This window comes from Oryzias melastigma, unplaced genomic scaffold (assembly GCF_002922805.2).
Source record: "Oryzias melastigma strain HK-1 unplaced genomic scaffold, ASM292280v2 sc00160, whole genome shotgun sequence".
Lineage (NCBI taxonomy): Eukaryota > Metazoa > Chordata > Actinopteri > Beloniformes > Adrianichthyidae > Oryzias > Oryzias melastigma.
The window spans coordinates 802042-815573 of NW_023416878.1; the positions used below are offsets into that span (position 1 = coordinate 802042).

The window sequence follows — 13532 nt, forward strand, 5'->3', positions numbered from 1 at the left end:
CCCCTTAATCTGGTTTGATTGACTTTCACACATGATGATCTCACGTAAAATAAGATGTGCAGCTCTATCCGGTGGTCACCAGGGGGCAGTATAGTGTGAAGGGTGGGAACTGAAACGGGAAGAAACCTAAAAAAAATCCCTCTAATTTATAATATTATGAAGTGCCTACAGTTTAATTTACTCAAACATTTTAAACCTTGTTTAGCAACATATTTTCCAGTTGTTTTGCGCTAATCCGTTTATATTTGAATAAATACCACTTTGACTAAATTTTCAGCATAAAAAAAAACAAGAAGCAGAAATTCACGTGGAAATGCAAAAGTTTAGTAAAACAAATCACCAACTTTGGAAACGTTCTGATAAAAGACCATTTTTGAACAACATATATGGCATTACCTGCGATAAGTGTGAACGCTGTAAGATTAATGTGGTTGCTGGAGATCAAGATGCTAGAGCTGATAGCTGAAAATGATGAAGCTGATAGCTGAAAATGCTAAACCTAAATCTTGCTAAAATACTAGCTAAATGACAAATTAGCATAAAAGAAAAAGAAAATCTGGAAAGATTCTGCCAAAGCAGCTAGCATAATGCTAAAATATTAACTAAACTCAAAATTAGCCTAAAAACGATAAAAATGTCTAATTTTCCTAAAACAGCGGGCATAGGGCTGGAATAATAGCTAAACTCCAAATTAGATTTTTTTTTAATTTATTTAACCAAAGCAGCTAGCAAAATGCTAAAATATAAGTTAAATTCCAAGTTAGCTTAAAAATCTAGAAAAATGTCTAACTTAGCCAAGGCAGCTAGCATTATGCTAAAATATTAGCTAAATTCCAAATTAGCCTAAAAATCTGGGGAAAAAAAATCTAATTTAGGCAAAACAGCTAGCATATGGCTGGAATATTAGCTAAACTCCAAATTAGCCTAAAAAAAACTGAGATTTTTTATTTATTTATTTAACCAAAGCAGCTAGCATAATACTAAAATATTAGTTAAATTCCAAGTTAGCCTCGAAAACTAGAAAAATGTCTAAATTAGCCAAAGGAGCTAGCATTATGCTAAAATATTAGCTAAATTCCAAATTAGCCTAAAACTCTGAAAAAAATCTCTCAATTAGAAAATAAAATTAGCATAGTGCTGACATATTAGCTAAACTCCAAATTAGCCTAAAAAAAACTGGGAACATGTTTCAATTTTGCCAAAGCAGCTAGCAAAATGCTAAAATATTAGTTAAATTCCAAGTTAGCTTAAAAAACTAGAAAAATGTCTAAATTAGCCGAAGCAGCTAGCACAATGCTAAAATATTGGCTAAACTCCATATTAGCCTAAAAAGCGGAACAAATGTCTAGTTTTTGAAAGATTTTAGCAATTTCTTATTCATTTCTTATGGAGCATATTTTGCTCAATATTTCAACAACTATAAAGTTCATGAATACCAAAAATACAAGCAGTAATGTCCTGAACGAGCTGAATGTTTGGATACAAAGATGGCTTAAATCGTTGAAATTGTGATTGAGTTTTTACGTGCTGAAAAGTGTGCGCAGGAAATTCACTATAGTGTGAATGTTTAAAAAGCATTCACACAACTTAAACAAAGTTTTTTTTTTAAAATTAGATTTTAAAGAGAAAAATGCAAAATTAGCCATAAATTTTGCATCTAAGCATAAATTGTATTTTCTTTCTGTAGGTAAGAGTCACTCAGGTCATGCATTATTATCAGCTGTTAACGATAAGAAGCAGGTTCTTCTGGACGGGTTGTCCCTTCGGGCCAGTGCGGCCCGTCGGTTCTGCTGAATCCACACGAGCTGACAGTCTGCTGTGACAGGGGGCCTTAAACAAACGCCCAGGATCACACGCTGGACATCAGAATGTCTTTGATAATTTCAGGCCGCCCTGCTGACTCAGAGGTCCTGCCTTCTGCTAGAATGATGAGCTTCAGTTTTTGGTTTTTCTTTACGATTATTGTCTGTAAAAGTAAAAAACAAAGCAATTAAAAGGAATTTAGCACCGTTCCCGACCTATAAAGTTTTACGTGGTCTTATGATCGTAATCATCAAGAACCAACAAGTAATCATCTTTTTGACCTCTATAAATGGGTCTTTAAAAGAGCTGCCTGTTGACCGTTTTTGGCAATTTAAAATAAAGTTATTTATTTCCTGAAATTTTGGTCTGAAACCGTCTGTGTGCTGCCCCCTATAGGCCGAAACGAGGTATTTCAGCTGAATTTTGTGATTGGTCAGCTGGTGTAAGTCCCACGTTGTTTCAGAAGTTTCACGTCATCATGCTCTACAGCACCAGTATAAAAGCCCCGCCCATCTCAAAATCTTTAACCGTCAGTCGTTAGCATGTTAGCGTAAGCATTCCTCGTAGATATTTTGCCTTCGTTCGTCAAAAATCTACTGGCTTACACAACTTTTCAGTGGACTTCCAAGTTAGGGAACAGTGTTTGGGGGCAACTGGCATTATATCCAGGGAACTATGTGCCCTGTTGATGGCTTTGTTCATTTGTTTGGTAACTCATTGCATCCCTGTCGTAAGGCATTATAAACAGATAAATAACCTCAACCTCCACAGAAATATCTGCGGTGAAACCATAGACATATATTATCATCACTATAGACATATCACACTATATCACAATATAGAGTCAATGGTTGAAGCTGGCATCACTTTCCATTTTTGAAGATGCAATGTAGTGTCCCTTAACCCCGCCCCCTTTTTTGTTGCGTTTTTCAAATCTGGGCTGAGAGTGAAGTCAGTCTCCGTCTATCCTGCTGGGTTACCCTCTAAATTTATAGATTAGGCTCTACTTCGGCTAAATTAGAGTCGATCGTTAAAAACCAGAGTCTCTTTTTCAGTTCTTGGGTTTTGTTGAATCGTTGCTCTTCTATTAGACTACGGTCACATTTTATGAATTGCCACTGTGCTCTGACTTAACTTCGAGTTTTTCAGCAAACTTGGCAGGTGGTCGCATGGCAGCATTCAGTATCAGGAGAAGGCAGTTGCATTTTTATATAACTAGATGGTAAGTAGATGGTATTTTTACATGCTGCACAGAGGCTTTGGGAAAAAGTTAAAATTTTGCGGTGACTGGACGATTTTTCCCTAAAGTTAACAAAAGTTGTCTGCCCAGGCACATTTCAAGTTCACACACTGGCAGTCAAGAGACGAATGGAAATGACGCCATTCCGAAATCAGGTTACAGCTGGACGGCCACAGAGAGGTCTAATCGGACGATGTGTAAATGTCTCCAGACGAAGCCCAACCATATCAAGTGCCACCAGCCGCCTGGTAGCATGAGGGTTGCTTGGGGTACCTTGAGGGTAACTCGAGGGTTGCTTGAGGGTAGCTTGGGGGTACCTTGAGGGTAACTTGAGGCTAACTTGAGGGTAAGTTGAGGGTAACTTGAGGGTATCTTGAGGCTAACTTGAGGGTAACTTGAGGGTTGCTTGAGGTTTGCTTGAGGGTAGTTTGAGGGTTGCTTGAGGGTAGCTTGACAGTTACTCGAGGGTAATTTGAGAGAACTCTGAGGGTTTCTTGAGGCTAATTTGAGGGTAAGTTGAGGGTAGCTTGAGGGTAACTTGAGGGTTGCATGAGGGCAAGTTGAGGGTAACTAGATGGTTGTTTGAGGGTAGCTTGATGGTTGCTTGAGGCTAGCTTGAGGGTTGCTTGAGGGTAAGTTGAGGGTAGCTTGAGGGTAACTAGATGGTTATTTGAGGGTAGCTTGAGGGTTGCCTGAGGGTAACTTGATGGTTGTTTGAGAGTAGCTTGAGGGCATCTTAAGGGTAGCATGAGGATAGCTTGAGGGAAGCCTGAGGGTAGCTTGAGGGAAGCCTGAGGGTAGCTTGAGGGAAGCCTGAGGGTATCTTGAGAGACGCTTGAGGGTAGCTTGAGTCTAATTTGAGGGTAGCTACATTCATGACCATGCCAATGATTTTCAGAAAAAAATGGGTGGCGCCATAAAACTTTGAAAACTCTGTTGATGCCTTCGGATCGCAACCACTGATATCACCAACTATTACGGGAAGAACTAGTGTAAAGTCAGAACCAGCTGGGTGGGTTATACTTTCGGACATCCGGGTCGGCAGAATTCCTCCTGAAGAAGCTGATTTTTTTTTTTCAGTTCGTCCTTTTGACAACAGACCAAGAACTTTATGGTCATTAAAGAAAAGGTTGACATTGTGAACCTAGAAAAATATATAAACCATTGATGTTGTTGTAGTAGTTTCAGACATTAACCTTTAAATGATGAACATTTATGGCTTAATCTAATGGGAAAGTATCTAGAATATATTTACAATTTCAGTAATTCTGTATTTTCTCTAAAATAACCTTCACTTTTATCATAAAATCATGAGCTACTTTTTTGTTGGCGATTCCAAGCTACATATAAAAACATAATTTTATAAGATACATTTTTAACTTTAAACTTTGATTTCTTTTCTCCCCCAAATACTCCAGATAAGATGTCATAAAAGGCGGAATAATCCCTCGGATGGAGCGGGAGTGCTCCCGTGTTTCCAGCAGCGTCTCGCGGGTCCGCTGACTCGGCGCTCTGGGCTCTTCCAGGTCAGCTCAGCGCCGCTGTCCAGTCCAGCTCTGCCAACTGCAGCAGAAACATCGGCGTTCATCACAAAACACAGAATCACCAACTCAGGAAAGGATGTGTAAGAATCTGTTTGGTTAAACTTTATTTATTGTAAATATTCAAGTTCTAACTTTTCATTTATAATTCAAATAAATAAAATCCTGACAAATCTCAAAGCTTTATGAAGTCATAAACTTTTTCAAATATCTTTAGACATTTTATTTTTAAAACTCATTAAATGGATTTTTTTTTTAATTTTGCAGCTTCAGTCATTTTCTTTGATGAACACCATTAGAGAAAGAAATGTTTTTAACTTGTGTTGTGCGTGAGAGTACAAATCCATCTAACTTTGAATCTGTATTCTAGCCCCTGAGGAAACAGTTCCTCATGACTTCCTCATTTCCTGATGTATGGAGCCCCTGAAGGGACATAAAGGTTAAAGAAACTAGAAGTGAAAAAAACTGGTACTGGTTTCTTTAGAAACTTAGGAGAAAGGCCTTTCTTTAAATGTGATTTTAATAATGTAAATTTACAGGAAAAAAATGTTTACTGTTAAATTAGGATAATGAAGCCGTATATTTAAGACTTTAGAAGTCATGGGCTAAATTTATGACTACTTTTAGCGTAAATGTCCAAGTTTTAAAGTTGTGTGAAATGTATTACTTTAAATGTAATACATTTACGACTTTAAAAAACATACAAGAAAAATGTAATTTATCTATGAGAATTTTTTTAAATCTATCCGCATATAAAGCTTCATAAAATGCTCTACGTCTTTCATCTTTGAGGACAGCTCTGATATACAGACAGCTTTTTATCATGAATTTATGACTTTTATTCTTGTATATTTGCGACTTTTTTATCATTAATTCATTGATTCTTTTTCTTAAATATGTAACTTTTCTCTTATAATTTTGACTTTTCCCATAAATTTGTGACTTTTCTCTCATAATTATATGACTTTTCTTGTGAATTTGTGCCTTGTTGCACTTGTAAACTTTGTGACTTTTCTCTAAAAAATTTGTGACTTTTTTGTCATAAATTTGTAAATTTTCAGGTAAATTTGTGTCTTTTCTCAAATAATGCATGCATTTTCTCATGAATTTTCACATGAATTTGTGGCTTTTCTGTCATAAATGTATGACTTTTTTTGTAAAATTGCAACTTTTCTCTCATAAACTTGCGACTTTTTTCATAAATTTGAGACTTTTTTCATAAATTTTTGACTTTTCTTGTAAATCTGTGCCTTTTTTGTAAAATTCTGACTTTTCTCATAAATTTGCAACTTTTTCTCTCATTTGTTTATCACATTTCTCTTGTAAATTTGTGAATTTTCTCATAAATTTATTACTTTTTCTCACATATATTTATGAATTTTCTCAGAAATTTGTGACTTTTCTCTCCTAAATTTGTGAAATTTCTCTCCTAAATTTTTGACTTTTCACTCCTAATTGTTTCCACTTTCTCTCAGAAATGTACGACTTTTCTCTCATGAATTTACAACTTTGTTTCTTGTAAATTTTTCAACTTTTGTCTCATGAATTTATGATTATTTTGTGATTGTGTCTTTTCTTACATAATTGTATGAATTTTCTCATAAATCTGTCACTTTTCTGTCATAAGTGTATGACTTTTTTCATCAGTTTTGAAATTTCTCATAAAGTTGTGACTTTTCTCTTGTAAATTTGTATTTTTCTCTCAGTAATGTACAAATTTACGACTTTGTTTCTTGTAAATTTTCCAACTTTTCTCTCATAAAACTTTAACTTTTCTCTCATAAATTTGTGACTTTTCTCTCATAAAAGTTAGACTTTCCTCCTCTAAATTTTCGATTTTTAATCCTATAATACTACTTTTTGTTTGTTTGGTGGCCTTAATACTCTGTTGTAGAAACTAACTAAACCAATAGCATTTTTTTTTTTTACTTTTTTGTCCCTTTGGGGATTCTGTACAAATTAAATGCTCTTATAAATTAGAAAAAATTAGCAAAGAGTTTATATTAAAACTAGCAGGAAATTCATCCCACGGCTCATTTAGATGGAAATTTGACACAGAAACCAGCTCCATGGCCTTATGGAGAAGTGTTTGGCCAGAGACTGGCAGGTTGTGAGTTCAAATTAATGTCCGATTCATCATGGCACTCAATGACTTCCTCCACACCTAACTGGTTTTTGAAAAAATCCAGAGACAGCATGTTTACATTTTTGGCTGCACAGTTTCACACCACCATTGTTCAAGCTGGAAGGATCAAAATCCCAGCATCCTCTGGGGTTTTCTTTCAGCTCTCATGACACAGTTTTTGTTTAAATCTGTTGCAGATTTGGAGACATTGGAGCTTCTTCTTGATGCAAGATGGACACAAAGTGTGGAAGAAACACCTGATCAAACAAGGTGGAGCTGGCTTGTTTTTCTCTGCAAGGCCAAAGAAATTCTGTTTCAAGTAATGCTGCTGAACTGTTCCAAAGCAACAACAACAATTGAAATTGAGCCAAAGGAAAAGGCTTTCTTGAACTGCATCATCAACTTCAACAAAACCCTTCACAAAGACTGATTTTATCTCTCCTAAATCTGAGCAGTTTTACCTGACAAAAACACAGGCATCCTGTCCGTTCGTTTTACTGACAGCTTTTAGATCCATGACCTTCTATCCTCAGTTTACGGTGTAAAAATGTAAAAAAAAACATCACATTATGTTTCCCTGTTGAGCTCCAGGCCTTTGAAAATGTGCAATATTTCTGAATTCCTTCATTTTTAGTCATTTTATTCTGTATTTACAACAGGAAAATGTGTTCCCGATTGTTTAGAGCAGGGGTCCCAAAAACTACGACCCGCGGGCCGGATCCAGCCCTCCTCCATATTTGGCCCCGCCCCCCAAACTGTTTTGGCTAAATCAAACATTTTTCCAGTTTTTTGCTCTAGTTGCCATTTAGCTAATATTTCAAGTAAATGCTAGCTGTTTAAGATAGTTTAAGCTTTTTTTCAGTTGTTGAGGCTAATTTGGCATTTAGCTAATATTTCAGCTAAATGACAGCTGTTTAAGCTAATTTAAATATTTTTCTGTTGTTTCAGCTAATTTGGCTGTTTTTCAATTTTTTAGGCTAATTTGTAATTCAGCTCCATGCTAGCTGTCTCAGCTAATTTAAGCTTTTTTTAGGTTATTTTGGCATTTAGCTACTATTTGAGCTAAATGCTAACTGTTTCAGCTAATTTGGCATTTAGTCAATATTTCAGCTCCATGCTTGCTGTTTTAGCTAATTTAAGTTTTTTTCAGTTGTTTAGGGTAATTTGGCATTTAGCCAATATTTCAGCTCCATTCTAGCTGTTTCAGCTAATTTAAGCTTTTTGCAGTTCAGGGTAATTTGACATTTAGTCAATATTTCAGCTCCATGCTAGCTGTTTCAGCTAGTTTAAGCTTTTTTTTATTTTTTTTAAGTTATTTTGGTATTTAGCTAATATTTCAGCTAAATGTTAGCTGTTTCAGCTAAGTTGGGCTATTTTCAGGTTTTTAGGCTAATTTTGAGTTTAGCTAACATTTTAGCTTCATGATAGCAGTTTTGACTAAATTAGACATTTTTCCAGTTTTATAGGCTGATTTGACATTTAGCTAATATTTCAGCTACATGCTAGCTGTTTTGACTAATTGAAGCTTGTTTCAGTTTTTTAGGCTATTTTTGAGTTTAGCAAATATTTTAGCCTTATGTTAGTCGATTCGGCTAATTTAGAATTTTTTGAGTTTTTTCAGTTAATTTGGCTCTTCGCTAATATTTTAGCAATTTGTCAGCTTCAGTGTTTTTAGCTATCAATTTAAGCATCTTCAGCTATTAATCTATCACAGCTAATGCTATATATATGGTGAATTACAGAAATCTGTGATTTAAAAAATAAAATTTGGCATTGTGTGGCTTTCTGGAATACCATCAAGGTTTACGTATAAGCTGTGATAGTTACACTTCTTTTATTAGCCTACAAACCGAGCCCGGCCCCCCCATCAGAGAAGAAAACCGTTATGTGGCACTCACAAGAAGAAGTTTGGGGACTGATGGTCTAAGGAGGATACAGGCTCTGATACTGTGACATCTGATCAAACGGGATCTAATCTGTCAAATCTCCTCTTCAGAATCATGGATTTCCAATCGATTTGTCTGCAAAAATCCCCCAGCAGAGAGCAGCGGATGTAAATCCCAGCGCGGTGACAAAGTGCCTCTCCCTCTTCTATTACTGGATCAATAAATCCTGTGTTAGTAAATAGAGAAGAGTGTCGCTCCTTCAGTCAATATCAAGCCTCTCTGTCCGCTTTTCCCCCTGATTTCTGCCTCTGAGATGATGCTTGTGGCGCAGATGTGACATTTACGGGGGGATACGAGCCACTCTGGAGCACTACACCCAACCGGGACCCACAGAGAGACGGGCATCCAGCCCCAGCGGCGCGCCAACACACTTAACCAGCCGCGTGAGAGGCTGACAGCACCTGGCAGACGCCACTTTGGGAACGCCATCCCCAAACCTATGGCTTTATTCATCTTCTGGTTTCTAAAAACAATGTTTTCAGGTGTTTAAGACAAAATGAAAGTCCTCCTCTGGTTTTTTTTATTTTGTTTTAATAGAAAAAAGTACTATTTATGTTTGTTTACTGTTTTCGTTTGCTGCCCTGCTTCTTTTTGCTGAAACAAAAGATGCTCTGGGCGTCAGTCACCTGTTGCCTAGCAACGGGCACAACAAAAAAAGCACCTGTGGCTCTGAATAGAAGAGCTGTGTAGTCCTTATGTGGACAAAAAGGGTGAAAAGAGGGGGAGGTGTTGAGAGGACATGTGGCTTTAGGAGTGTTCTGATCGAGAAATCTGAAATATTGAGAGAAAAACGGTTCAAAATGTTGTTTTTGGGGTTATAATTGAATAAAGTGTTATAAACAGATCCACGTATGAGTGTTTTCTATAGTAGATGACAGAGGGAGTCATTTTTAGTTCTCCACGTCACGAGAACCTCGAGCATGCAAATCTGCGCTCGCGCCTCTCCATTGGCCGCCTCGCGCTCATTTAGCTGCTGTCAGCGCGCGCAGACACAGCCGGGCACGCTCCTGGAACTTTTTCCCCCCTCAGCCCGGCGCAAAGTGAGCTCAAACCCCGGTGGATGTCGAGGGGGGGGACAGGGGCCGCTGCAACCTGCTCGGGGACTTCGACGCGAGGGTGTCCCGCGCGCGCCGCCTGAATGTACAGCATCATGATGGAGACGGACCTGCATTCCCCCGTGGTGCCCCAGACCAACCCGTCCAACCCGGGGGTGCACGCGGGCGGGAAGGCCCCCCAGGAGAGGATCAAGAGACCCATGAACGCCTTCATGGTGTGGTCCCGGGGCCAGCGCAGGAAGATGGCCCAGGAGAACCCCAAGATGCACAACTCGGAGATCAGCAAGCGGCTGGGCGCGGAGTGGAAGGTGATGACGGAGGCGGAGAAGAGACCCTTCATCGACGAGGCCAAGCGGCTGCGGGCCATGCACATGAAGGAGCACCCGGACTACAAGTACCGGCCGCGGAGGAAGACCAAGACGCTGCTGAAGAAGGACAAGTACTCGCTGGCGGGGGGGCTCCTGGGCTCCTCTGCGGGGCAGCGGCTGGAGAGCCCTGGAGGGGGGCAGGTGGGCGCCAACGCGGGCTACGCCGCGCACGTCAACGGCTGGGCGAACGGCGCGTACTCGGCGGCCGCGGCGGCGCACGCCATGATGCAGGAGGCGCAGCTGGCGTACACGCAGCACCCGGGCGCGGGGGCTCACCCGCACCACCACCTGCACCCCCACCACCACCACCCGCACGGCGCGCAGCCCGTGCACAGGTACGACATGAGCGCGCTGCCCTACAGCCCCATCTCGAACTCGCAGAGCTACATGAGCGCGTCCCCGCCGGGATACGGCGGCATCACCGGCTACACGCACCAGCACCAAAGCTCCGGGGTCTCCCCGGTGTCCGGGGCCACTTTGGGCTCCCTGGTCAAGTCGGAGCCCAGCGTCAGCCCGCCGGTGTCCAGCGGCCGCGCCATGCCGCCGTGCGCCACGGGGGACCTGCGGGACATGATCAGCATGTACCTGCCGGGCGGGGAGGCGGCGGGGGAGCAGAGCAGACTGCACGTGCTGCACCCGCAGCACTACCAGGCCGGCGGCGGGAGCTCCACCGCGGTCAACGGGACGGTTCCGCTGACGCACATCTGAACCAAAAACTCCAACAGCTCCGTGGACGCGCGCGCGCCGCGCCGGACTCCTGTACATTCTGGGCGCTTAGAGCCATAAAATGCAATCACTGAACAAACTTTTTCCTCTTTTTTTATTTGACAATTTCCTTCAGTAATTATGATTTTTTTTGTGCGCATTTTACGCGTTTCCGCTCTGTGGATTGGAGCATGCCAACTCTCTTTTTGACACGATTTAAACGATAATCCGTGAAGGCTGCTGGTTTTCACGCACTTTTTTCAGTGGAATTAGTTTGAAGGGTTTTTCAAAGAGTGGAGCGTAAATAAACGGAAGGCGGTGTGGAACATGTCTTTAAAAAAAGGAAAGAAAAAAGTTTTAGGCTGCAGTTTAAATCCAGTTTTGATGCTTGTAAACATGTGAGTCAGTCGGTGTCATTTTGAATCTGTTTTTGCTGTTGTAAGATATTTAAAATTGTGAATAAATAGGCCTAACGGAACGTTTTAATGCAATTACATATATAAATACGTATATATTAATTGCGCAAAATGCAAGATAATATTTGACCAAAAAAAGAAAAAAATATATGAAGAATTTGGAAAAAAATAATTGACTTTTTGCTGTTTTTTGTATTTATTTTTGACATTTGGGAGCAAATAAATGGAGAAAACCGATTGATAGAGTTGAGAATGTGATCATAAAATAAGCTAAGTGTTCTAGAAAAATATTATTTCATGGGAAATTTTTACTCCATTTTATTTATATTATAATCCAGCGTAATGCTGAAGGTTTTGTTTGTTCTTACAGATCAAAATGCTGGGTTTTAATGCATGTATTAATTATTGACCATTTATTTTAATTTATGACGCTTTTTTAACTGTAAATAGTTAAAAATAAACCAAATACTTTTCATTTTAATTCATTTTCAACCACATACATTTTCTGTTATTCAGAGAAAAACAAAAAAATGCTTTTAAATTTACAATAAAATAATTAATATATTTTAAAGCATTTAAAAATATCGCTAAAATGTCATATTTTTTTCTGAATGTGAAGGTGTTCTCCTGTTACCTGCAGGGTCGTGACCTCTAAAACTCCAGCAGAGGTGCATCCCACAACAAGCGTGCCCCCCACACCCCCACCGCCAGCCCCGTCCTGACCCCCGTGTAACGCCTGCATCTGCCCCGGTGTAATTGTAACGGCTGTTAAATGATTTCCTTCTTCTAATTTGACGGCTGAATCAGCCGAGGCCTCGGGGCAGGGAGGCGGGCATGAATGGGATGAAGTGGGGAGGGGGGGCAAAGAGCGGGTGGGTTTTGTGTTGGAGGAGAATGGGGATTACTCCTGGTGTAAGCCGTGGAGGTGGGGGGGCATGGGGGTCACGGCAAACTACAAAAAAAAAAAAAAGAGTTTTTTCAGACTAAGTCCAGCTGCTGAACCGCAGTGACTCCAGCGTCTGGAGGTATTTCTCGTTACGCTTTTAAAGGTTTTACAGGGTAAAATTTAAGCTGAAAAGTGTGTTTTTTGGTGTGAAATGTATTTAATCTGCAGGAGGTAATTCTGAAAAAGAAGACTAAAGCTGTAAATTGTAGTTTTCCCTCAACTAGAGTTTCATCATTCAAATTCTGAAGAATGAAAGTTCTGGTCCAAAAGAGCAGAACCAGCATTTCAATCAATCGCCCCAAATCCAAAACACACCTTAGGTCGCGGTCCGAACAGGATAAACATTTATAGAACACTCTAAAACTACATTTTTAAAACTTTAAAACTGTAACTTTTAACACAATTATGAACTAGATATATAGTATTACCTGTGATAATGCTAGTGTGAATGCTGGAAGCTGAATTTGGCCACTGAAGATGCTGAAATTGATAGCTAAAAAACGCTAATGCCAATAGCTGAAAACACTGAGGCTAATAGCTTAAAACGCTGAAGCTGATAGCTGGCAAAATTATTAACTGAATGCTAAATTCGCCTGAAAAGCAAAACAAAATTCCCAAATTAGCTAAAACAGCTAGCGTGTAGCTGATATATTAGCTGTCCTCCAAAACACCATAAAACGGAAAAAGGACTAAATTAGCCAAAACAGCTAGCATTAAGCTAAAATATTAGCTAAACTCCAAAATGGAATAAAAAATCTTAATAAATGCCAAAATATTTCAAAAAAGCTAGCAGAATGACAATTTTAAAAAGTTTAAAACTGTAACTTTTTAACATAATTATGAATAATAAAAAGGCAGGAATATTATTCAATAATAAATCAACTTAAACCTTAAATGACTTTCAATATTTTACTCTATTAAAATACATCTTGTCAAAATTCAAAGTTAAAAATAAGATAACATTGGGCCATTAATAATAAAATAATCTGGAGGGCCGGATAGAATTACCTGGAGGGCCGGATCCGGCCCCCGGGCCGTGACTTTGACTCGTGGTCTAAAAAAATAAAACATTTATTTCACACGAAAGGAAAAGAAAGATGAAAAAAAAAAGATCATTTGATTAAGTCGTCAAAAACTGTTATTATTTGTGCGTCTGGATGAAGGCGGCGTGATTGCTCCTGAATAGGCCGCTGATTGGACTTTTTGATCGCAAATATCTTAATATAATGATTTGCAAATGAATTCCGTACTGAAACTGATGGCATGAGGAGAGATCTCGCCAAAGCGCGGAGGGGAAGGAGATGCGATCAGCAGCGTCAGGGTGATTATCGGGCCTCGATGGGATGATTACATGAGGCTCAGGTGAGGTGAAATTGGCCTGAGGACT

The 13532-nt window shown here is 39.5% G+C and overlaps 1 protein-coding gene across 1 annotated transcript in view; it reads left to right on the forward strand.

The window, feature by feature from the left end:
• LOC112138375 (transcription factor Sox-1a) overlaps positions 1-11261 on the forward strand; it is a 90235-nt gene extending 78974 nt beyond the window's left edge. The window contains exons 4-6 of the mRNA XM_024260929.2: positions 4462-4667; positions 6907-6979; positions 8706-11261. Coding sequence (XP_024116697.1) covers positions 9794-10786 — 993 coding nt within the window. The 5' untranslated portion in view covers positions 4462-4667; positions 6907-6979; positions 8706-9793 and the 3' untranslated portion in view covers positions 10787-11261. The remainder of the gene's footprint in view (positions 1-4461; positions 4668-6906; positions 6980-8705) is intronic.
• The last annotated feature ends 2271 nt before the right edge of the window (positions 11262-13532 follow it).